At 43.3% G+C, this 26,249-nt stretch overlaps 2 protein-coding genes across 2 annotated transcripts in view; both read right to left on the minus strand.

Moving 5' to 3' along the window:
* Positions 1 to 170: 170 nt before the first annotated feature.
* tomm7 (translocase of outer mitochondrial membrane 7 homolog (yeast)) lies at positions 171 to 4,470 on the minus strand. The gene is made up of 3 exons (XM_046327774.1): positions 4,296 to 4,470; positions 1,558 to 1,606; positions 171 to 613 (listed from the first exon to the last, which is right to left on the minus strand). Exons 1-3 carry the CDS (start codon positions 4,396 to 4,398, stop codon positions 598 to 600), a joined length of 168 nt encoding a protein of 55 aa, XP_046183730.1. The 5' UTR covers positions 4,399 to 4,470; the 3' UTR covers positions 171 to 597.
* A 1,884-nt stretch (positions 4,471 to 6,354) lies between these two features.
* The window catches only part of LOC124012667 (hyccin-like), a 20,018-nt gene continuing 123 nt past the window's right edge, over positions 6,355 to 26,249 (minus strand). Inside the window, 13 exon segments of the mRNA XM_046326532.1 lie at positions 6,355 to 7,447; positions 10,595 to 10,653; positions 11,953 to 12,059; positions 12,303 to 12,390; positions 16,539 to 16,655; positions 18,762 to 18,857; positions 19,010 to 19,040; positions 19,043 to 19,124; positions 19,288 to 19,368; positions 19,773 to 19,955; positions 20,178 to 20,279; positions 21,933 to 22,017; positions 26,183 to 26,249. The exon segment at positions 26,183 to 26,249 is cut by the window's right edge and continues 123 nt beyond it. Of these exon segments, the coding sequence (XP_046182488.1) occupies positions 6,930 to 7,447; positions 10,595 to 10,653; positions 11,953 to 12,059; positions 12,303 to 12,390; positions 16,539 to 16,655; positions 18,762 to 18,857; positions 19,010 to 19,040; positions 19,043 to 19,124; positions 19,288 to 19,368; positions 19,773 to 19,955; positions 20,178 to 20,279; positions 21,933 to 21,983 (1,515 nt within the window). The 5' untranslated portion in view covers positions 21,984 to 22,017; positions 26,183 to 26,249 and the 3' untranslated portion in view covers positions 6,355 to 6,929.

Here is a 26,249-nt window from a genome sequence, read left to right on the forward strand (position 1 = left end):
AAAACGTCATGACTGGTTGTGTTAATGAGAAACTAAAAAGATAAAGGTTAGTTTTTTTACCGTTCAACGGATGGCTTTGGGCTACTATTAGGCCCATAAAAATGTAGAGGTTCCATGAAAAAAATAGAATGTCACGGTATAAATCAAAAATCAAACCAAACAAACAGTAATCTTCTCTCAAAAGGTGATTTATAGACAAACTCAGGTACATTTTTAACCAACAGGCAGACATTTTATACAGGATGATTTAAGGTAAATAGACAAACACAGATCCATGACCAAATGAAAAGACTAGGTTTTACATGTTTCCAAACTGACAGGAAACAAAATGAGAGAAAAATGGTCCGTCACCAAGCAGTAAAGGTACAGTTTCAGAATAAGATGTCCATCCCGCCATTTGGTGTTTCAGAGTGAGAGGGAATTCAGCGCTTCAGGTCTCCGAGCCAAACGTGAAGTGACAAAGAAAGTTCCAACCAGCCTAAAATATATGGGCCATATAGAAATTGTTGAGGGAAAGATGGCATCCACTTCCGTGGTGACAGCTGGGAGTCACATGACCATTGTGGGAGGAGGTGATTGGGTGGGTCAGGGTTGTCCTCAGCCCCACAGCAGACTGGAAGAGAGAAAACAAGGTCAGAGGTTACATTTGTCTTAATGGCATGGCCAGAGATGGTAGAGAAAGCAAGACACCCCACTCCCTCATCTAGGGGGTGCCACAGAGTGAGACATCTCACTGGCAAGTTTTTTCTGGCCGGGACAGGTGGGCACAATAAGTGGAGCAGAGCCAGCTATTCCCTCTCTCGCGTGAGCATGCCAGATATTACTGAGGAACCATGATATCAGGCAGGAAAAGCATGCTCACACGTGAGTAGAAACGCCCACTTAGACAGTAACCATGACCATTTCTTTCAATGGAAAACAGCCTGAGTAAACAATCTTATTTATGGTATTGCTACCTATTCCCTATATAAATGCACTACTTTGACCAGAACCATTGGCACACTATTCCTTATATATTGAACTACTTTGACCAGCGTCATGATACCGTATTCAAATCAAATCCAACTTTGTCACGCGCTGAATACAACAAGTGTAGACGTTACCGTGAAATGCTTACATACAACCCCTTAACCAACAGTGCAGTTCAAGAAGAGTTAAGAACATATTTACCAAATAAACTAAAGTAAAATAACAAAGTAGAACAATAACGAGGCGAGCATAAAAGGAATTAAACTACTCGTCTGGTAGGCTTGAGTCACTGGGCAGCTCGCGTCTGGGTTTCCCTTTGTAGTCCGTAATAGTTTTCAAGTCCTGCCAAATCTGACGAGTGTCGGAGCCAGTGTAGGATTCAATCTTAATCGTGCATTGACGCTTTGCTTGTTTGATGGTTTGCAACATTATGTACAAAATAAGTTACAAAAAAAAGTTACAAACAAAAACAAACCAAATAGCACAACTGGTTACTGGTTAAAACATCAGCCAACTTAACATTCCCTGTATCAGATGGCCAAACCAAAAACAGACACACACAGAGATGGACCGACAGACACAGCGCACCTCAGGATGTTGGGCTCCGGCATACCAGGATCCCCCCCTCGTGCGAAACCTGTACATCAAAAACAAAAGAGAGCAGAGATGAAGAAAAGCAAATCGTTGTAGAAACATTAATTGCACTCCCGAGCTTCGTTTTTCAAAGCCTGCGTAATGTGACGTCTGTTCGTATCAGAGCGGTTTCCAATAAAACAATCTCAAACACAAGTGATGTAGTTATCTAGCATCAGTAGCGTGTTCCTGAGAAGAGGTGAACATGCCTGTTGCGTGGCCAGCACTCACTCACTCACTCACATCCCTTTTAACCAGCAGTTCTCCCTGTGGTCCAATAAAGATGTCCGGGAAGGAAAGTGAATGTTGGAACTGACTACCCTAATAGCTAAGACAAAGATGAACAGCTAAAAGCTGTGGGTGTCAACGAATGGTGGCGATTAAACATCTAGAATCTTCTGGAAATTAACTGATTATGACAGCCAATCTTCTGGTCAGAAGCGATAGGACAGCCACCCGCTGCTTCTGACTGTTCAGGGTTGGGTAAATTGTAGGCGTTAGAGACTAAACACGTCAGGGTTGGGGTCCGTTCTAATTTAAGTCAGTGAATTCAGGAAGTAAACTGAAATTCCAATTCAATAATTGAAAAAATTGGCTTCTCAATAAACTCGAAATTGAGAAAATATTATTCCAATGTTTTTCTATTAGTTAATTTCAAAATTCCAATCCTTCCTGCATTGATAGACTTCAATTCAAACTGACCCCAACCCTGGTGTTGAGTCTCCAACACCTACTATTGGACCTGAGAGAGGGGGAGGGGAAGAGAAAATAGCAGCAATGCTCTATGAATTAACTCATAAGTCACATTTCTGTTTCTGCAACACTTCATTCACTCATGCTAGAACATTGCATCAACGTCCTCATTCCTGACACATGCAGACATTCTGGGTTTCCCCATCACTTTCTCTGAAGATAGTTAGCTTATGTGTGTGTGTGTGTGTGTGTGTGTGTGTGTGTGTGTGTGTGTGTGTGTGTGTGTGTGTGTGTGTGTGTGTGTGTGTGTGTGTGTGTGTGTGTGTGTGTGTGTGTGTGTGTGTGTGTGTGTGTGTGTGTGTGTGTGTGTGTGTGTGTGTAGCCATGCCAGCTTGTAGCACTCAGGGTTTCCCCAGTGAAGGCAGTAGGAGAGGTTGAAGAAGGAAAGAAGTAGAGAGAGGTGTTGCTGGACAGAAGGCAGAAAGTCGGGCTCACAGTCTCATGAGGTAGCCCTGCTTGTGATTTAAAAATCAGTCTCACCCTCGACCCAAGAAGGAATTTCCTATTGGGTTAACGAGTGAACATTTTGTTTTCTCCCCTAGCACTACACCACTGATTCAAATAAGGGTAAACCCATTTTAATTCAATCACTTTTTGAAGGCCTCTTTTGAACTTCACCAAACCTTCCAAACCCATTGTCGAAGCGCTCATAAAGTGACTTTGGACCTGAATGCCAAAACATTTGAGAGATAAAGGGGCTGAAAGTTGACCCATTTTGCATACCCCACCATACCATAAGAGATCCATGTCATCACTGGAAAAGATAGATGGTTGTAAAAGCATTTTATAGGTTCTGGGGGGAAAAAGCATATTTTGTTCTATAAAATTGACCTTTTCTCCTTTGACATTCAACATCGATTCATTTAAAAGGTCACTGGTGTACCAGCTAAATTGCAGTGGTCTGAAGGTATGTCAATTCTATGAAGTCTATTTTATGATTGAAATGACACCTACCCTGTATTCAAGAGCATGTTGTGTCGCAACTGGCACAACACAAAAACCTCAAATGATGTGAACTAGGGTCTAAGAAACAACAATATGCTGATATGAAAAAAATATGAGTTTACACGTTTTTACATTATTGACATAAAAGGTTTAAAAAATGCCTATAATAAAATAGTTTGACAACACTAAGCTTTTAAATTATATCAAACGCAACCGTTTATATTTTCGAGTGATGAAGACAGATTTCTCATGGTATGGTGGGGTATGAGGGGTTTGAGCCCCTTTCATCTCCTGAATGTTTTGCCCTTCACGTCCACCTCTTCAATGGGCAAACGTATCGAAAGCTGTTTAAATCTAAAGGGATGCTGTTAAAAAGTTATTGAATTCCAATAGATTTCCCCATAGTCAACTCAAAGTTTCGATTATTTTTATCAGCTCTGTAGTGCTAGGGCAAAAGTTTGGGAAACGCTGGGTTTATGGTTAAGACGTTGGTTTCTCCCGTGGGACATCTCACCGGAGAAACACGCAAAGCCGCACAAACACACCGACCAACAGCAGGAGTCCCAAACGTGTGTTATGCCTCATTTTAGTTAGCTAGCTTCCCTTGACAGCTGGATGTTCCTGCGGTAGCTAATTCAGGAAATGTCTCACTAGCCTCGTTTCCCCATTCACACCACTGGCTATCACCGACCACTGTGAGCTAGCTGTGGTTTAGCTGTTATATGACAGAGTCCCCGTGTCACACTATGGCCACAAATCTCCATACATGTTCGGACGTTGTTTAGCTAACCGAAATTGGGAAAAACATAGGGCTGATTATGAAAATGCATGCAGTGGTCGCGTTACACAAACGAGGTTCCCCGAACTTGAATTTGTTAATCATAAACAAATCTCAACCTTGCAACATACCACAACAGTCCAAATACTGTCACTTGGACATATCCCCCTACCCGAACTGCTATCACTCTAAGCTAACCGACTTGCCACATACTGACCAAGGTAGAGCACCGTGGGGATGAAACCCCAGCGGATGACGAACTGTCCGGCCTGAAACACCGTCTGCAGCCGCTGCTTGGTCTCTTTGCTGAGCTTCGCCATGGTAGCTAGTTGGTTCACTGGTTCTGGTTCTGAAGGACGTGAAAAAGAGGAAGCCGACGCATTGCCGTAAAGCGTGGCAGGTGGTTTAGATTTTTTGCGATAGTTGGTTCAATCAGAAATATGACGAGCGCCACTTTGTGGACGCAATAGGAAATGTTAATCTGCGCCTACAGTAGCAACATTACGCCTAAAATTGTCATAAATACATACATAAACAGATGGTTGCATACTTTCACTCAGATGTTTTGGATTGAGAGCTTGGCCATCATGTTAGGATGAAAGTAAAAGCAAAAACAATCCTTGTGTTCTCACAAGGACAGTAAAACAAGGAAAATTCAGACACGTGGGAAGAGGACAAAGGCTATTTTACAGTTAAAATTATGGTTAGGTTAAGGAAAATCGGATTTTGAATGGGAATAAATTATTTGGTCCTCACAAGGAGAGTAAAATAAATGTGTGTATGATGAAGAACAGGGTCAGTTATATAGTGAAATATAGAACGATTTTATTCTCAGAGAGTAGCTCCAGCAGAGCGTTATCTTCAGACAGAAAGGCCAAACCAACAACTGAAGTCGAACAACAATATGTACAGATTCATGACATTCCATAAAGCAACCGTATACAGAAACATGATTGTTCCACCGTATGAATATAAAAACAGATCTAGAACACTGACAGACTGATAGAACACTGGTTCTAGAACAAAGGTTCCAGTAGGGCAGACGTTATTCTCCATTCAGATGTCCAGTAGCACATGACCTACACCCGACACTCTTCTCTCCGTCTGCACCACAGTGAACTTCATTGCCACCAAATGGAGTGTGACTGTCGTGCAATCGTCGACTTCAAATGTTCAGCCAGTGCGCCTCTCCTCAAAGGGAGCGTGTTCTTTGTCTGTACCTCAATTTCCATTATGTTATAAAGCAGGTGATGATGAACCAGAACAGACAAACACAGTCAAGTTCATGTTAACATAAAAAATATATAGTTAAATCAACCAATCACTCAATAAAGATCAACCAAACAACATTACTGTACTGACACTTCAGAGTAGAAAGGGATTGGAGGAGAGGACAGTTTACGGGCCTAATCCCAAACCAACTCAAATAAACCTATTACCTAGCTTGTATAAGCATACCAATGTTCCCTAGCCCCTATAACCACTACTCCTAGGCCTAGGGGTGTGTTCGGTTTGGTGGTGGTGTGGTTTGGGAGTCAGGCACGTATCGTGCAGGTTTGGGTTGGATTCTTCTTGTTCTTTAACACTGAGGAGATTCAATATGGCTCAAACAACAACTGGCTCTCCCTCCCTCCCTCTCGTAGGAAAATACCACATTTATAACCACTGTCTGCCGTACATAGAACACCACAGTTAAAGGTAGACGCAGCAATATGACATCAGCATTGACAACAGGGTGACTTCCTGCTTATGCATATCAATACCGTAAGCAGGTAGGCGCCCCACTGCTTTTGATATATTGTTGCATCTATATTTAAAAACCCAAGTCTCTCAGTCATAGGAAAATTCCACAGTTTACATCATACAAACAGTTTATACGTGATCATACAAACTTAAACCCATCCCCAATCAATTTATTGATCAGAAACATAAATGAACCCAATCAGTTTGTTTGTTGATCAGACCTGGGAGAAAACCACAGAGAGATAAATATTGCTTCTAGTAGGATGACATCAATCAATACTCTTCACATGTGAACATGAAAGACTACCGATTATTTTTGGTTTCTATCATTTTTGTGGTCTGTCATTTAATAATTTGTGGAATGCATAATTATTCAGACTGGATGAATAAATATTTGCTATGGCAATGGGAGTGTGGAGGTCACATTGTGTTAGGGTTCGATCCAACCCTAGTCACTAGGGCCTAGTGCATGAAGAGTAAGGAGAGGGGAAAGAGAGGGCATCTGAAAATGGAAAAAGAGTTTCACTAGAGACTATATTTATTTTCATTTTATTTTTGGGAGTATCACACCTTGTTCATTGCAGCAATCAGCAACCTTTATTCTAAAAACAGTCGGCAACACTTTATTGCATTCACACTCGCATGCAAGCTCCCACACACACAAGCTCACAAACACCGTACTTGCCCGGTGATGGGGGCGTGGTCAGGAGGGATGTACAGAAAGCCAAACAGGACAAACAAGAGTCTTAAATACTCAATTTCCAAACACTCTCAGAAAACAGTCTGCAGATCTGTCTGGTGGTTCTGTAGTTCCAGGGCGGAGGGATGGACACAGGCTCCCTGCTCTCACACAAGGCTCTCGCTTTGGAGAGAGAGGAAGGGTAGGAGAGAAGCCAGTTTCTATAGGGGGCAGCTGTCCTACTGAAGAAGAGAAGGAAATGAAGAATGGTATGTATAGGAAAGAAAGGGGGATGGTGAGGAAAGGAGGGGGATAAGAGGGAATGTGTTCCAGTCCTTCTGGCAGGCTGGGAATACAGGTTACAGGTACAGGGGTATGGGGTTAGAGGATTGAGATGGGGGTGAGAGCTCAAGAGTTAGAGGTCAGGGTTCACAGGTCGCTCCTAAAGTGCACGCTGATGCTGGGCGAGCGCTGGTTGTGGTTGGGGGTGGGGCTTAGATAGCCTAACTCCTCCTCCTGCAGGCTGCCACTGCATGAATAGCGGCCAGCCTCGGGGTTGCCACGGTTTCCTCCGGTGTTGTTTCCCTCAAAGGAGCGTGAGAACACAGCGCTGGCTGTACGCGATAGGCTGCTCAGTGCGCTATGGCTCGGTCCCTTGGGCACAGATTGGCTGGACGTCAGCGTCAGACGTTTGATTGACAGATCCAGGTTCTCGCCCAGGGTCTGCCCCCCTGGAGGACAAGCCTCCTTCTCCTTATGCGACCGTCCGCCTAGATGCCACTTCCTGCTCCCTGTCTTGGCCCCTCCCACCACAGGGGTAACGCTGTTGCTGATAGTGATGGTAGGTGGAGTCAGTGAGTCCGGGCCAGCCCCTCCTGTAGGCCACACCCCTTCATCCACTTCAGAGATATCCATCAACTCATCCGGGGAACCCAAATCCACTGCGTCTAAAGAGATAGAGAGAGGGGTTAGTTATCATTAAATGACAGACAGAATAGTAGAGCAGGCTACAGGACAGGACAGTGGGCTAGTGCTGACCCTGGTAGTGAGTAAAGACACCTATTTACATGGTTGCCATTCAGCTGTACTACAGTTACTAATTAACTAATCATAGCACCACTAACTGTTGATACTTGATAAGTTATCTGAGAACAGCAACAGGCAGAGGTCTGGGCAGCAAGAGTTGTAGAAAGCAACACACATACCAATCAACCACACACACACAAAACACACAACTAACATCTGACTGCAATCTACAATCTTATACCAGCAGACAGACAGATAGGCAGGTCCTTTAGACACACTGAACTGATATACATACTGAAATTAAAACAAAATAAATACTGGGGAAGAGACCAATGACCAATCCAGAGCTGCCTATTGTCCTCAGCTGCTGCAACTAACCAATCAGGAGAAAGCAGTCTGTCTCCCCCCGGCAACCCAGGGATGTGTTGGAGCTAGGCGTTTTAGAGACCAAAATACCTCCACCCCCCCGCCCCACACACACACACACACACACAGAGAGAGAGAGAAAGAGAGAAAATGGATGGAGTGAGTGATGAGGTGGAAGTGATATCTCAAACTGAATAAATTGGAGAACATGTCAGGTGGCAACGCAGTGCGGCGAAAGTTAGTCAGCCAGCCAATCAACCGTCATGCTTAGAGAAGACCACACCTGCACACACTGTTACTTAGGTTACCCCGGGGATGGGGAGGGTCTTAGTACTGGGCCCTTCCTGCAGGGGAGGGCCCAGAACTCTCGTCCACCAATCGCCTCACAGACTTCTGCCTCCTGACCTCCTGACCCCTAGGACTGGGGTCGTGGGTGGGGCTGACCTCTGAGGCTGACCCCAGCGGCTCAGGCTCGGACTGGGTTAAAGGACGGGGGTCGCGGGGTCGTAGAGAGTCTCCGTTGGGCATCGTCACACTGATCTCTGGGATGGATGACCCTTGACCTCCAGGGGTCGCCGGGTCACCATCTACACTGACCTCCTGGGACTCTGGGGTCATGGAGATGGAGACAGATATAAAACACACACACACACACACACACACACACACGAAGACACAGATAAGAGACACACACAGACCGTAAAATAAATGTGATGGCAAAAAAAAAAATCCTAGACAAAAATCATGATCACACATTACACAGAATATAATGACACTGCACATGCAGACAGTGACAATGTACAGTTGAAGTCAGAAGTTGACACACTTAGGTTGGAGTCATTAAAACTCATTTTTCAACCACTAATTTCTTGTTAACAAACTATAGTTTCGTCAAGACGGTCAGGACTTTGAGCATGATACATTTTCCAACAATTGTTTACAGACAGATTATTTCACTGTATCACAATTCCAGTGGGTGAGATGTTTACATACACTAAGTTGACTTTGCCTTTAAACAGCTTGGAAAATTCCAGAAAATGATGTCATGGCTTTAGAAGCTTTTGATAGGCTAATTGACATCATTTGAGTCAATTGGAGGTGTACCTGTGGTTGTATTTCAAGGCCTACCTTCTAACTCAGTGCCTCTTTGCTTGACATCATGGGAAAATCAAAAGAAATCAGCCAAGACCACAGAAAAATAATTGTAGACCCCCACAAGTCTGGTTCATCCTTGGGAGCAATTTCCAAATGTCTGAAGGTACCACGTTCTTCTGTACAAACAATAGTACGCAAGTATAAACACCATGGGACCACGCAGCCATCATACCGCTCAGGAAGGAGATGCGTTCTGTCTCCTAGAGATGAACGTACTTTGGTGCGAAAAGTGCAAATCAATCCCAGAACAGCAGCAAAGGACCTTGTGAAGATGGAGGAAACAGGTACAAAGTATCTATAAAAAAAGCCTGACTACGGTTCGCAACTACACATGGGGAAAACGATCGTACTTCTTGGAGAAATGTCCTCTGGTCTGATGAAACAATAGAACTGTTTGGCCATAATGACCATCGTTATGTTGAAGAAAAAGGTGAACACTTGCAAGCTGAAGAACACCATCCCAACCTTGAAGCACAGTGTTGGCAGCATCATGTTGTGGGGGTGCTTTGCTGCAGGAGTGGATGGTGCACTTCACAATATAGATGGCATCATGAGGTAGGAACCTTTTGTGGATATATTGAAGCAATATCTCAAGACATCAGTCAGGAAGCTAAAGCTTGGTCACAAATGGGTCATTCAAATGGACAACGACCCCAAGCAACTTCCAAAGTTGTGACAAAATGGCTTAAGGACAACCAAGTCAAGGTATTGGAGTGGCCATCACAAAGCCCTGACCTCAAGCCTATAGAAAATGTGTGGGCAGAACTGAAAAAGCGTGTGCGTGCAAGAAGGCCTACAAACCTGACTCAGTTAGACCAGCTCTGTCAGGAGGAATGGGCCAAAATTCATCCAAATTATTGTGGGACGCTTGTGGAAGGCCATCCAAAACATTTGACCCAAGTTAAACAATTTAAAGGCAATGCTACCAAATACTAATTGAGTGTATGTAAACTTATGACCCACTGGGAATGTGATGAAAGCAATACAAACTGAAATAAATCACTCTCCTATTAAATCTGACATTTCACAATCTTAAAATAAAGTGGTGATACTTACTAACCTAAGACAGGGAATTTTAACTAGGATTAAATGTCAGGAATTGTGAAAAACTGAGTTTAAATGTATTTGGTGTATGTAAGGTGTATGTAAACTTCCGACTTAAACTGTACATGCATGAATAATAATGCATACAGTAAACTATTAAAACAGACGAGGCAGTGATCATGTGTAAACATTCAATGTAATAACGTGTCTAGGTCACATGTACAGACAGTGATAATGTCTAGAGAAGACAGATGAGCAGAGCTGTAGTGAATGACAAGAAGCTAAATAAACGTCCTGATGTGGAGAACCCATGGCATGCTGAACTCCGGCAGAGAGTAGTCAGTAGAGATGGGTGAGTGGGAAGGGTCTGGAACGGAGAACCTCTTATTGCAGACAGACAGCCTAATGTCTATAATCACCACGAGCTACAGATAATAGGCCAGAGACCCTACTGACTCTAGGTGATGGTTTCTAAACCGTCCGTGCGTGCGTCAGAGCCTTACCATGGCGTTTCCAGCGGTGTCCTCTGATAGAGAGTGACGTGACCGCATTCCGTGAAATCCTAAAGGAGAGAATTCACATTCAATTATTAGTAATTCAAAAGAGGTAAACAGGAAAATCAATATAAAATGCAGTTTATCAAAATCATCCATCAAAAAACATGCGTCTACAAACCAAGATCTTACGTTCACATTAAAACGGTTAGAGTGCGACGTGAAAATACTAAAGACAATTTTCCACTAAAAAAATAACGATCAATCTATGAACCTATGACTAGATCAAAATGGATACTGTGTATACTGCATTTTATTTAGCTCCTTTGCACCCCAGTATCTCTACATGCATACTCATCTTCTGCACGTCTATCACTTCAGTGTTTAATTGCTGCATTGTAATTATTTTGCGACTATGGCCTATTTATTGCCTTACCTCCCTTATCCTACCTCATTTGCACACACTGTATATAGACTGTTGACTGTATGTTTGTTTATTCCATGTGTGTAACTCTCTGTTGTGTCACACTGCTTTGCTTTATCTCGACCAGGTCGCAGTTGTAAATGAGAACTTGTTCTCAACTAGTCTACCTGGTTAAATAAAATAAATGTACCTAGAGGAAGTATATTGTGTAGATATATGTATTATATACACATACAGTGCCTTCAGAAAGTATTCACATCCCTTGACTTATTCCAGCATGATCATTACAGCACCTTGTGCTGGGAACAATGCCCACCAGAGCTGTTGCCTGAGAACATAATGTTTTGTAGTACGTCCAACTAGCCTCCCAACCACAGACTACGTGTACGGCGTCGTGTGGGTGAGTGGTTTGCTGATGTCAAAGTTGTGAACAGAGTGCCCCATGGTGGGGGTGGAGTTACGGTATAAGCTATGGGCAACAAAAACAATTGCATTTTATTGATGGCAATTTCAACGCACAGAGATACCGTGACAAGATCCCGAGGCCCATTTATTTTTTATGTATCTGTGACCAACAGATGAATATCTGTATTTCCAGTCATGTGTAATGCATGGAGTCGGTCCTAATTAATATATTCCAACTTACTTATTTCCTTATATGAACTGTAACTCAGTAAAATATTGTAATTTCTTGCATGTTGCGTTTATATTTTTGTTCAGTATAAACTAGATATCTGTATTTCACTTTCACCCCCCAAAAATAAAACTTTTTCATTATGTGATATTGTGTGTAGATGCGTGAGAAAAATAAACAATTGAATCCATTTTGAAGGCAGGCTGTAACACAACAAATGTGGAACAAGTCAAGGGGTATGAATACTTTCTGAAGGCACTGCACATACCTAGAGGAAATATACTGTGTAGATAGAGAGTACATACGTACCTAGAGGAAGTAGGAGTGATCTCCACCTGAATGCTGCGAGCTCCTTCTTTACTAGCGCCAGACTTCAGCGCAGCACACTGTTGGGACGACTTGATGGCATTACCCACCTAAATAACACACAATGTTAAGTACTGACAACAACCACCCAATGCTCTGTGTGTGTCTACAGTACTGTTGAAGAACCGCTGCCTGAGGTTTGATGAAGCAGCCTTCAGGATTACAGATTAACATCTCAATGTTTTAACACTGTGGGATTACAGGCACCACACACACACCCTCTGGTGACATGACATGGGAGAGGTCGGTGTCCTGGCAAACAGCTGTGTGTGTTTGTGTGTGATGTCACCCACCAGTAGAGCTTCAGGGTACAGTTCTAGCTGAGCTCGATACAGAACATCATCCAGCGCCTTGGAACCCAGGTCCATCTCCCCATTACACCTGGAACACACAAACTAATCAACCCTCTCGTTCACAGGGTAGGGTTTTTTATTTTATTTCACCTTTATTTAAAACAGGTAAGCATGTTGCGAACAAGTTCTCATTTACAACTGCGACCTGGCCAAGATAAAGCAAACCAGTGCGTCACAAACAAAGAGTTACACACATGGAATAAACAAACGTACAGTCAATAATATAATAGAAAAAGTCTATATACAGTGCCTTGCGAAAGTATTCGGCCCCCTTGAACTTTGCGACCTTTTGCCACATTTCAGGCTTCAAACATCAAGATATAAAACTGTATTTTTTTTGTGAAGAATCAACAACAAGTGGGACACAATCATGAAGTGGAACGACATTTATTGGATATTTCAAACTTTTTAAACATATCAAAACCTGAAAAATTGGGCGTGCAAAATTATTCAGCCCCCTTAAGTTAATACTTTGTAGCGCCACCTTTTGCTGCGATTATAGCTGTAAGTTGCTTGGGGTATGTCTCTATCAGTTTTGCACATCGAGAGACTGAATTTTTTTCCCATTCCTCCTTGCAAAACAGCTGAGGTTGGATGGAGAGCAATTTTCAGTTCTTTCCACAGATTCGATTGGATTCAGGTCTGGACTTTGACTTGGCCATTCTAACACCTGGATATGTTTATTTTTGAACCATTCCATTGTAGATTTTGCTTTATGTTTTGGATCATTTTCTTGTTGGAAGACAAATCTCCGTCCCAGTCTCAGGTCTTTTGCAGACTCCATCAGGTTCTCTTCCAGAATGGTCCTGTATTTGGCTCCATCCATCTTCCCATCAATTTTAACCATCTTCCCTGTCCCTGCTGAAGAAAAGCAGGCCCAAACCATGATGCTGCCACCACCATGTTTGACAGTGGGGATGGTGTGTTCAGGGTGATGAGCTGTGTTGCTCTTACGCCAAACATAACGTTTTGCATTGTTGCCAAAAAGTTCAATTTTGGTTTCATCTGACCAGAGCACCTTCTTCCACATGTTTGGTGTGTCTCCCAGGTGCTTGTGGCAAACTTTAAACAACACTTTATGGATATCTTCAAGAAATGGCTTTCTTCTTGCCACTCTTCCATAAAGGCCAGATTTGTGCAATATACGACTGATTGTTGTCCTATGGACAGAGTCTCCCACCTCAGCTGTAGATCTCTGCAGTTCATCCAGAGTGATCATGGGCCTCTTGGCTGCATCTCTGATCAGTCTTCTCCTTGTATGAGCTGAAAGTTTAGAGGGACGGCCAGGTCTTGGTAGATTTGCAGTGGTCTGATACTCCTTCCATTTCAATATTACTGCCTGCACAGTGCTCCTTGGGATGTTTAAAGCTTGGGAAATCTTTTTGTATCCAAATCCAGCTTTAAACTTCTTCACAACAGTATCTCGGACCTGCCTGGTGTGTTCCTTGTTCTTCATGATGCTCTCTGCGCTTTTAACAGACCTCTGAGACTATCACAGTGCAGGTGCATTTATACGGAGACTTGATAACACACAGGTGGATTGGATTTATCATCATTAGTCATTTAGGTCAACATTGGATCATTCAGAGATCCTCACTGAACTTCTGGAGAGAGTTTGCTGCACTGAAAGTAAAGGGGCTGAATAATTTTGCACGCCCAATTTTTCAGTTTTTGATTTGTTAAAAAAGTTTGAACTATCCAATAAATGTCGTTCCACTTCATGATTGTGTCCCACTTGTTTTTGATTCTTCACAAAAAAATACAGTTTTATATCTTTATGTTTGAAGCCTGAAATGTGGCAAAAGGTAGCAAAGTTCAAGGGGGCCGAATACTTTCTCAAGGCACTGTACATACAGTGTGTGCAAATGAAGTAAGGATGTAAGGCAATAAAAAGTAATTACAAGTAATTACAATTTAGCAAATGAACACTGGAGTGATATATGTGCAGATGAGGATGTGCAAGTAGAAATACTGGTGTAAAAGAGCAAGAAAAGTAAATAAAAACAAATATGAGATGAGGTAGTTGGTTGGATGGGCTATTTACAGATGGGCTGTGTACAGCTGCAGTGAGCTGCTCTGACAGCTGATGCTTAAAGTTGGTGAGGGAGATACAGTGGGGCAAAAAAGTATTTAGTCAGCCACCAATTGTGCAAGTTCTCCCACTTAAAAATATGAGAAAGGCCTGTAATTTTCATCATGGTGCACTTCAACTATGACAGAAAAAATGAGAATAAAAATCCAGAAAATCACATTGTAGGATTTTTAATGAATTTATTTGCAAATTATGGTGGAAAATAAGTATTTGGTCACCTACAAACAAGCAAGATTTCTGGCTCTCACAGACCTGTAACTTCTTCTTTAAGAGGCTCCTCTGTCCTCCACTCGTTACCTGTATTAATGGCACCTGTTTGAACTTGTTATCAGTACAAAAGACACCTGTCCACAACCTCAAACAGTTACACTCCAAACTCCACTATGGCCAAGACCAAAGAGCTGTCAAAGGACACCAGAAACAAAATTGTAGACCTGCACCAGGCTGGGAAGACTGAATCTGCAATAGGTAAGCAGCTTGGTTTGAAGAAATCAACTGTGGGAGCAATGATTAGGAAATGGAAGACATACAAGACCACTGATAATCTCCCTTGATCTGGGGCTCCACACAAAATCTCACCCCGTGGGGTCAAAATGATCACAAGAACGGTGAGCAAAAATCCCAGAACCACACGGGGGGACCTAGTGAATGACCTGCAGAGAGCTGGGACCAAAGTAACAAAGCCTACCATCAGTAACACACTACGCCGCCAGGGACTCAGATCATGCAGTGCAAGACGTGTCCCCCTGCTTAAGCCAGTACATGTCCAGGCCCGTCTGAAGTTTGCTAGATGATCCAGAAGAAGATTGGGAGAATGTCATATGGTCAGATGAAACCAAAATATAACTTTTTGGTAAAAACTCAACTCGTCGTGTTTGGAGGACAAAGAATGCTGAGTTGCATCCAAACAACACCATACCTACTGCGAAGCATGGGGGTGGAAACATCATGCTTTGGGAATGTTTTTCTGCAAAGGGACCAGGACGACTGATCCGTGTAAAGGAAAGAATGAATGGGGCTATGTATCGTGAGATTTTGAGTGAAAACCTCCTTCCATCAGCAAGGGCATTGAAGATGAAACGTGGCTGGGTCTTTCAGCATGACAATGATCCCAAACACACCGCCCGGGCAACGAAGGAGTGGATTCGTAAGAAGCATTTCAAGGTCCTGGAGTGGCCTAGCCAGTCTCCAGATCTCAACCCCATAGAATATCTTTGGAGGGAGTTGAAAGTCTGTGTTGCCCAGCAACAGCCTCAAAACATCACTGCTCTAGAGGAGATCTGCACAGAGGAATGGGCCAAAATACCAGCAACAGTGTGTGAAAACCTTGAAGACTTACAGAAAACGTTTGACCTCCATCATTGCAAACAACGGGTATATAACAAAGTATTGAGATAAACTTTTGTTTTTGACCAAATACTTATTTTCCACCATAATTTGCCAATAAATTAATTAAAAAATCCTACAGTGATTTTCTGGATTTTTCTTTCTCATTTTGTCTGTCATAGTTGAAGTGTACCTATGGTGAAAATTACAGGCCTCATCTTTTTAAGTGGGAGACCTTGCACAATTGGTGGCTGACTAAATACTTTTTTGCCCCACTGTCTAAGTCTCCAGCCATGTTTGCAATTCGTTCCAGTCATTGGCAGCAGAGAACTGGAAGGAAAGGCGTCCAACGGGGGTGTTGGCTTTGGGGATGACCAGTGAAATATACCTGCTGGAGCACGTGCTACGGGTGGGTGTTGTTATGGTGACCAGTAGAGCTGAGATAAGGCAGGGCTTTACCTAGCAAACACTTATAGATGACCTGGAGCCAGTGGGTCTGGAGACATATGTAGCGAGGGCCAGCCAATGAGAGCATACAGGTCACAGTGATGGGTAGTATATGGAGCTTTGATGACAAAAACAGATGGCACTGTGATAGACTGCATCCAGTTTGCTGAGTAGAGTGTTGGAGGCTATTTTGTAAATGACGTCGCCGAAGTCAGGGATAGGTAGGATAGCCAGTTTTACGAGGGTATGTTTGGCAGCGTGAGTGAAGGAGGCTGGTTTCATGGTTAGGGATAGTGTGTGTGTTTTCTCACAGTGCATAATGTATCCCAGTGATGAGTTGGACCAGGAACTCAGAGGTGACGGTCAGACGAGAGCTGATGCCTTTATACCTCCTTAGCTGTTGCCGCGGGTAACCACAGATACACACCCTGTAGACCAATCAAACAGCAGAGAATACCGTAATTCAACCAATCGCAGTACAGAGAATACAGCCACCAACCAGAACACAAATGACAAGCTTCGAGAGTTTCTTTATAAAAGACCAGGATGATTTTTTAAAATCCATGCCGTCCATAATATACTGTTGTGTTTCTTCAAGCAGCCAGATTCCTCTAGATCAGTGGTTCAAACGCTTTAAAGTCCCGTACCCCTTCAAACATTCAACCTCTAGCTGCATACCCTCTTCTAGCACCAGGGTCAGCGCACTCTCAAATGTTTTTTTTGCCATCATTGTAAGCCTGCCACCCACTACACCATACATTTATTAAACATCAGAATGAGTATGAGTTGTCACAAGCCGGCTCATGGGAAGTGACAGAGCTCTTATAGGACCAGGGCACAAAAAAAGAATACAATCATTTCTCTCTTTATTTAACCATCTTACAGATAAAACCTTATTTGTTCATCAAAAATGGTGAATAACTCACCACAGGTTAATGAGAAGGGTGTGCTTGAAAGAATGAACATAACTCTGCAATGTTGTGTTGTATTGGAGAGAGTCTCAGTCTTAAATCATTGTCCACACACAGTCTGTGCCTGTATATAGTGTTAATGCTAGTGAAGGTCGAGAATCCACTCTCACATATGTACATGGTTGCAAATGGCATCAGTGTCTTAAGAGCGCGATTTGCCAAGGCAAGAAACTCTAAGCGCAGCCCTATCCAGAAATCTGACAGTAGCTTCTGATTAAATTCAATTTTCACAGAACCGCTTGTTGCAATTTCAATGAGGCTCTCGTTCAGATATCGGTAAGTGGACTGGAGGCAGGGCATGAAAGGGATAACGAATCCAGTTGTTTGTTTTGTCCATTTCGGGAAAGTACCTATGTAATTGCGGACCCATCTCAATCAGGAGCTTCGCTACATCACATTTGACATTGTCCGTAAGCTTGAGTTCATTTGCACACAAAAAAATCATACAATGCTGGAAAGACCTGTGTGTTGTCCTTGTTAATGCAGACAGAGAAGAGCTCCAACTTCTTAATCATAGCCTCAATTTGGTCCCTCACATTGAATATAGTTGAGAAGAGTCACTGTAATCCTAGATTCAGATCATTCAGGCAAGAAAAAACATCACCCAGACAGTCGTGTGAGGAACTCGTCATCATGCAAACAGTCAGACAAGTGAAAATTATGGTCAGTAAAGAAAACTTTAAGATCGTTTCTCAATTCAAAAAAATGTGTCAATACTTTGCCCCTTGATAACCAGCGCACTTCCGTATGTTGTAAAAGCGTTACATGGTCGCTACCCGTATCATTGCATAATGCAGAAAATACACAAGAGTTCAGGGGCCTTGCTTTAACAAAGTTAACCATTTTCACTGTAGTGTCCAAAACGTCTTTCAAGCTTTCAGGCATTCCCTTGGCAGCAAGTGCCTCTCGGTGGATGCTGCAGTGTACCCAAGAGCATCTCGGTGGATGCTGCGATGTACCCAAGTGATGTCGGGAGCAACTGCTTACACGCACTCCACTATGTCTCCCTGTCATGGCTTTTGCGCCATCAGTACAGATACCAACATGAGCAGCAGCTGCGTTTGGCGACATACGGACCAATTTCCCATGAGAGAGTAATGGTTAATGGGATTAGATGTTAATTATTAGGCTACCTGTATTTGACTTTGTGTTTTTATTTTGCTGAACACTAGATAGTTTCATTTTATTGTTGTCAGTGAAACGAGGCTACTCGGGTGACAAAAAATAAATAAACTCAACCAAATGTGAATCACATTTTTATTTGCCGTACCCCCGATGGCATTAAACGTACCCCAGTTTTGGAATACCTGCTCTAAGGCAAAGAGTAGAACTGCAGTGAGCTGATCACCTCTCGGTCTCTCTTTAGCTCAGTGTTCATCACACTAATGCTCAACCACTGCCAGCAGATTAACAACTCCTCAGACAGAGACCGCGTGTGTGTGTCCTAGGCTCTCAGGGAAAGTGGTAGTATCTTGGCCCAGTTCTCCACTAAAGTCTTTAAGAGGATCAAATAAGCGGATGCTGGCAGGGGAGCGTGTGTGTGTGTGTGTGTGTGTGTGTTACCTGGAGCTGAGCTGGCAGAGGGACTGCAGAGATGAAGAGGTCATGTAGCTGAGAGCTGCATTGTAACACAGCAGCAGGAAGGTCAGCACCTCAAACCTACACACACACACACACACACACACACACACACACACACACACACAGCAACGTTAACACAAACCAAGATCTTAAGCACTTCAGCCAAATTGCCATAAAACAAATACATCACACTGCAGCCCAGCTCCAATTCAACCATAACTCTGTCTGACCTGTTCTGAGCCGTGAAGGTTTCTCTCTGTAGTGAGGCCCGCTGTACACCACTCTACGCAGCCCATGATTAGCTAGAGCCCCTTCCGTCAACGCCAGGGAGCCAATGGTGGAGGGCTGGGGGGAAGGGTTTATTCATATGACTAACTTGATCTATAAAAAGTTATTTAAAGACGGTCATGGATTATAAACTATTTAATCTAGGGAGGATTTAATAGTTAGCCAACCCCATCCATATACCATGTTCATAGAGAAAGACTGACTTGAAAGGTGTACTTACCTCGTGGTAGACTGAGGGTTTGGAGAGGGAAGGGACAGTGAAAGAAAGGACTTTACTCTGTCCATCCTTATCTACAATCTCCTACAGAGAGAAAGAGAGACAGAGAATGTCAGTGTGTGGGCGAGGGAAATAAAAGCTATTTTAAAGAATACACCTTAAAACGAAGCAGTGTCTCAGTGGTGTCTGTCTGTGTGTGTGTGTGTGTGTGTGTGTGTGTGTGTGTGTGTGTGTGTGTGTGTGTGTGTGTGTGTGTGTGTGTGTGTGTGTGTGTGTGTGTGTGTGTGTGTGTGTAGGCCTGTTAGGCGATGTCAGAGCTGTTAATGTCAGGATGAGTAATAGCTGTGACAGGATGCTGAATGACAGCTGACCTACTCTGCTATTCTGAGACAGACAGCGAGAGCGAGAGAGAGAGAGAAAGCTCTAATTGCTAACCCCCCAACACCCTCCTGAAAGTGTGTGTTAGAATGTGGGTGTGTGTATCTCACCAGATTATATATCCCCAGTAGCAGGGCCTCTATACAGCCGGAGGTATGTGGGTCCCTGGCTGCAGACGGAGCCAGGAGGAGGGACCAGAGCAGCTCAGGGAGGAACTGGAGAACAAACCGCTGCAGCCGTGGCTCTCCGCTACGATAGAACTCAAACAACTGGTGACACACTGGCTCCAACAACTAGAAGATAGATATAGAGGAGAGGGTTTGAGGGAGAGTTCACTTTTTGAAATTTTAGCTTAACTCTGTTAAATACCTAGGTTGTTAGTTTTTCATTAGCTGGATATTTAGCAAAGTCCAGAAGCTCCTGGTGAGCATTTTTGCAGAATGCAGCAATGCTAGTGGAAGCGGATTGTATCAGTGTATGCATTAACGTTGTATGTGCGTGTGTGTAGTACGTACATCACTGTAGTTCTCCCTGATGACTTTGTAGAGCGCTGGGACCAGGGAGCCTTTCTCCTTCAGAGACGCTGCGTAGCTGGACACTGCACTGTCAGGAAGGGTCTGTACACAATCACACAGATCAACACTCTGTACACAATCACACAGATCAACACTCTGTACACAATCACACAGATCAACACTCTGTACACAATCACACAGATCAACACTCTGTACTCAGAGCAACCTTGAAATAACAGGTAACTATGTGTGTACTAAGCCCACACATCTACGTTTGTGTGTGTGTGCTGACAGACAGAGATACAGTGAACACTGATGAGGAGACAGTGACACTGGCACTCCCCTAACACACATACACAAACACACCAGGGTTTCCGTGAGGAAAATGTGGCGGTAGACAGCGGACAGGCAGAATTGAATTTTCTGGACCCATATTCATTGGGTGCATAACCCACTAGGGCGACCACCCACGGTGTTCAGAATGACAGAATTCACACTTAGATTATGGTAATGCATCTTAACAGAACATGCAACTCGAGGATGCAACAGCGTGCTTCCTTCTTACCGAATTCTGATGCAAACTTTGAAGATGTACTTTTCCTCAGCCAACAAGACAAGTAACGAACAGCAAAATCACTAGCCTATCACCCATAGTAGAAAAGTTGACCTATTCTATTGGTCAGCTTGTCGTTCTGTGCGAGAAAGAAATAGCCTATTCCAAACAGATTCTAGGACAGTTGTAGGACGATAGATCCCAAAATTCACACAACCAGTAGGCCTAGACTTCACCAAAACATCTTTAAAAATAGGCTGATGCAACAGATCAGAACATTTAGTATAAAAATGTTGATTAACTATTATTTCTTCACAGTATAAGCTCAGCAATGCACACAAGGCAGTATATGCTAAGCGCAAATGTTCGTTGCATAATGCAATTAGCGGGATAACAGTTGTCAAAAGCACACCACACGTCAGCAGTTTCATATGACAGACGAAAACATAATTTACAAATGTCGAAAAAGGGGAGATCTAAAGATGCAACTAGCATTGGTTGCTAATATGACTAGGATGGAAGTTTGGCTACAGGACAATGAAAGAAAATTGATTTGAAAATCAATAGCTACTGGTTTCAATGGCATATGGAAGTCTTTATAAAAATACTTTAGGCTAGGCTACTTTGAAGCAAGGTAAGACATGCCTCATAATATGACGTAAAATGTTCAGGTTTCAAACAATTAAGAATATGTTTTCAAAATGCATACTGCCTCCAGCTCATTGTAAAGCGGTGTGTGATGGATTAAAGCCTGTCTATCATTGTCCATGTACTTGAATAGCGAATGGGAAGCAAGCTTCAATTACCAGTTGAGAAATAAAAAAACGATATATTTTTAATTGTCGACATCAAAACTGTTTTAAAGACGCAATGTTTTTTCCAATTGTTGTGTAATGATTGGGCTTATAAAAGCATGCTTTACCCCATTAACAACGAATGAGCTGTGTGATCAGCTGCAGCAGCAGCTCTCGCGCTGATTTCCCACTCATATACAGGCTCTGTATCCGTGACACAGGCACCAATTTAATTCCACAAAATTATGCAAATTAACCAAGAGACCGATAAGACAGGTCAAATGCATTTCCAGCGACTGGTATTTCCATCAATGAATAGGCTAAAAGTCATAATTTTTTATTTGTGGGCTTGGGGGGGGGGGGTAAAAGCTTACCGGCTAACGGAAAACCTGACTGACAGACACACACCTTAAACTCTGACAGCCACTCCTCCACCACTCCTTGGTCCATAGCCAACATCTTCCCTCATCTGCTGTTGTGGACACACCTCTACCTGGGAAGCAAAGAGAGACTGTTGTTAGTACACTAACTAAGACAGACACACAATACAAAATCCAGCTCTCTTTCCCTCACTCTCCCTTAGTTACAGCTTCACACAATCTCTGCTGTTTCACACCTCTCTCACTATCAACAGCACTCTCCCTCGCTCTCTCCTTATAATGTTACTTCAGGCTCTCCCGCAGTTACATAAGAGTGTGTGTGAGAGAGACAGGGAGGAAAACAGTGCTAAGCCCCAACTCCCCCATCCATTTCTCCATCCCTCCCCTCATGGATTTGATGTTTGTTCAAGACAATGAAGTACAGCACTAATTCTGTGTGGTGTGTGTGTGTGTGTCGTGAGAAGTAGGTGCAAGGAGAGGAGATGGACCATGTCCACACACCATGTGAAAGAGAGGGGAAGAGAGTGAAAAGGAGAGGGGGTGAGAGAGAGACAACTCTCATGCAGGAACATGTGCTCAGATTGGAATTATTATTTCTTCAACTACTTCTTAAGATTATTTACATTCACATGATGTCACACAAACACAACACATTGGTCTGGTTCCACGATACTACACACACAAAGTCATGCACACACACACACAGCCCCTCATATGGTATAAACAGAGCTAGATGAATCATGCAAATATCATCCATCTACAGTGTGTTTCCATGAGTTCAGATCTGGCCTACTAGACATAATGACCAAACGTTGACCATGGTACCGGGGGATCACCGAGCTAAAGCAGCATGTAGTGCTGCTCCTGTTTCATGAGCTGAAATAAATTATCACAGAAATGTTCCATACACACAAAAAGCTTTTCTCTCTCAAATGTTGTGCACAAATTTGTTTACATCCCTGTTGGTGAGCATTTCCCCCTTTGCCAAGATAAATCCATCCACTTGACAGGTGTGGCATATCAAGAAGCTGATTAAACATCATTACAATGTGCAGTTTTGTCAAACAACACAATGGAACAGATGTCTCAAGTTAAAGGAGCGTGCAATTGGCATGTTGACTGGAGGAATGTCCACCAGAGCTGTTGTCAAATAATTTCATGTTAATTTCTCTACCATAAGCCACCTCAAATGTCACTTTAGCAGTATGTCCAACCGACCTCACAACCACAGACCATATGAACGGCGTCGTGTGGGCGAGCTGTTTGCTGATGTCAACGTTGTAAACAAACAGAGTGCCCCATGGTGGTCGTGGAGTTATGGTTATTGAGAGGACAATGAACACAATTGCATTTTACCAATGGAAATTTTAATGCACAAAAATACTGTAACGAAATCCTGAGGCCCATTGTGAGGCCCATTTTCTATGACAACAGATGCATATCTATATTCCCAGTCATGTGAAATCCATAGATTAGGGCTTAATACATTTATTTAAATTGACTGATTTCCTCATTATGAACTGTAACTCAGTACAAATCTTTGAAATTGTTGCATTTTGCATTTTTATTTTTGTTAGTATAGGTGGAGACACAGTGGAATGTTGCGAGGCGGCTGGTCAATATTGCCCAACACCAAACAGGAACGTGGGCGTGTGTGTGTGTATTCTAATATTCACCTCCATGTTTCACAAAACCTGTTTCAGAGAGCCTGCCAACCGGTTATAACTGCAATCACAAAGACTCCATTCACGGTCTCACACACACACTGACCTCTAGGTTATTACCACAGAGCTTAAAACAGGCAGCCTTTCCTCATAATCCTCTCTATTTAAACAACACATTCCTCTGCTAGTTTACACTTCTAATCTTCTCTGTGTGTGTGTGGTCCGAGAGGTACAGTAAGCCCAAACAAGAGTAGCAGCCAAACAACCTTTAACATCAATAGGCCAGCCACACACACTCCAGGTGGATGCTATGTCCACAGTAGTAGTTTCTTCTCCATCTATCAATCACAGCACCAATAGCATCAAACTTGTCCTATAAACACAGCCTATCAGAAACAAGCTAACAGACAGCACAGCCAATTACATACTCTTACACTGGCTAACTGGAGAACAAGCTATTCTGAATCAATGTTATTACACAACACGCTTCTTACTGCGCTGTCAGTAGGAGATCTTTTATCGCAAGACTGTATACCAACGCACACAGAACAGACACATCCACCCACTCCTCCTAGACAACTCACTCACTATGACATCTCTTTCCAATACATAGACCTACTCACACTATGATGCGTCCCAATTCTCTGTGCTTTCTCTCAAAGAATGCACTCCTCCCCACACACTTAAAAACAATGGGTTGGTGCAAGCAAGGGCTAGCTGTGTTCAAAACAAGTTTCCACTATATTTCTTACACGTCTTATTCCTTATGAATCAAAGAAGTGAACAAGTGAAAAATGGACAGGGCAAGCCAAGGGCTGCTCTGGCATGTTATCAGACCGGAGCAAAAGCCAGGAAGTGAATGGGCCAATCAGAAAACCCTGTTTTGGAGAGCTTGGAGGATAGAAGAAAAAGCTGCCCGAGCCGCTTTTTCCTGTGTTACGTGGTAAAACACACACACACGGCAGTCATATAATTGTGCCATGCCATAGAGGAAACAGAGGAGCGAGAAAGAAAGAGCGCTGTAGCCCAAATGAGGTGAAGGAATGTCCTGAAAATAGTCTACATTATCCTCATACTCACTCACACGAGTACACACACAATCCTAGCAGATCTCCCTCTCCTTTGGAAATAATGCCCCCGCTTTCCTAACCTCTTACTTCCTCCAGACTTCCTCTCCTCCATCGCTCAATCATCCGATTCTGCAGAATCTGCACCCCCCCTTCCCCCGCAGTAGTTTCTCTGCCAGCAGCAGTAGTGTGCCTAATTCTAATTAGTAGCTCTGTGTGTGTGGTCTGATAGCTGTGGGTTCTGAGAAAGAAAGTGGACAGGCTGGAATCTTCTTATGGCAGCCTACACTCCTGTTCTCTCTCCCTCTCACTCTTTCTTCATCCCCCTCTGTCTCAGGTAACTATGGTCCTTCTGTAGCTCAGTTGGTAGAGCATGGCGCTTGTAAAGCCAGGGTAGTGGGTTCGATCCCCAGGACCACCCATACGTAGAATGTATGCACACATGACTAAGTCGCTTTGGATATTAGCGCCTGCTAAATGGCATATATTATTATTATATTATAGGCTCAGCCCTGATCATATTTACAGAGAGCTCCTCATACTGCTGTTTGGCAAACTGTCCTATCATTCTGTATAGCAGAGGGACTGTGTGGAACCTCCTACAGAGGTTCCACTGCATTAGAGCCGTGTTTCTCGCCAGTCTCTAGGGCTTTACTGAGGAAAGCTGCGTCACATGTCAGCTATTGCAAAAATCTGAACAATGCATTACTCAACCTGCCCGACAGGCAGGGCAGAGAGCACACACACACACACACACACACACACACACACACACAGATAATGAAACATAGGATTTTAAATGAAACATGCTTGACAGAGCGAACACAGACAACTGGCTAAAGACTCAATATAGGGTACACACCCACACCTATGTCTATGTAGTGCCCACCACTGATCGATCCTACAGGACTATTGATCAGCGTACAGCCACAATATCCACCGGCAGAAACCCTAAGCAGTAGTTAGACCATCACTATAAACATCATCCTTGCCATCATCATTTAGCTACATCATGTGGAGACTAAACCACTGACCGACTGAAAAGGATACTGCTTGACATTAGACTATGGGTACTTGCTAGCTAGCTAACCAGAAGACGAGCTGAGGGACAAACTTTTTGACAGCCTTCTGGCTAAGGAGGCTACCTGTCCTGGGCTTGTCAGGCCAATGACAGTTAAACCTGATAGCTAGCATGCTGGCCAACGTAGTGACGGAACTAAGTTTGCTGCTAATTGTGAGTTTCACTTCAAGCCTGTCAGTTGGCTAGCTAGATGCGAGCGGGCAAGATCCTTCACCTTTCACACAGCTTCGCAAGTCTGGTCGACAGCTATACACAAGCTCGCTACATACAAACTGTAGCGATTTAACTATTCTCGCAAATTACTTTGTGAGGTCGCTAGCAGCAGATCTAGCTAATTTATATGCTTCCGAGCTCGACACAATCTCTAGCCGAATCGGCCAGGTTTCAAACTGAAAATGTGCATGCAGAAAGCGCTCTCCAAAAAGACGAACTAACTAGCTGGCTGGAAAGTTGTTTGTTTACTTACTATCATGCTATCTCGAGATTTCCTTTGTCTCCAAGTCCACTATTGTTCCGTCCGAGGAAAGGGGTAG

This window comes from Oncorhynchus gorbuscha, linkage group LG24 (assembly GCF_021184085.1).
Source record: "Oncorhynchus gorbuscha isolate QuinsamMale2020 ecotype Even-year linkage group LG24, OgorEven_v1.0, whole genome shotgun sequence".
Classification (NCBI taxonomy): Eukaryota; Metazoa; Chordata; class Actinopteri; order Salmoniformes; family Salmonidae; genus Oncorhynchus; species Oncorhynchus gorbuscha.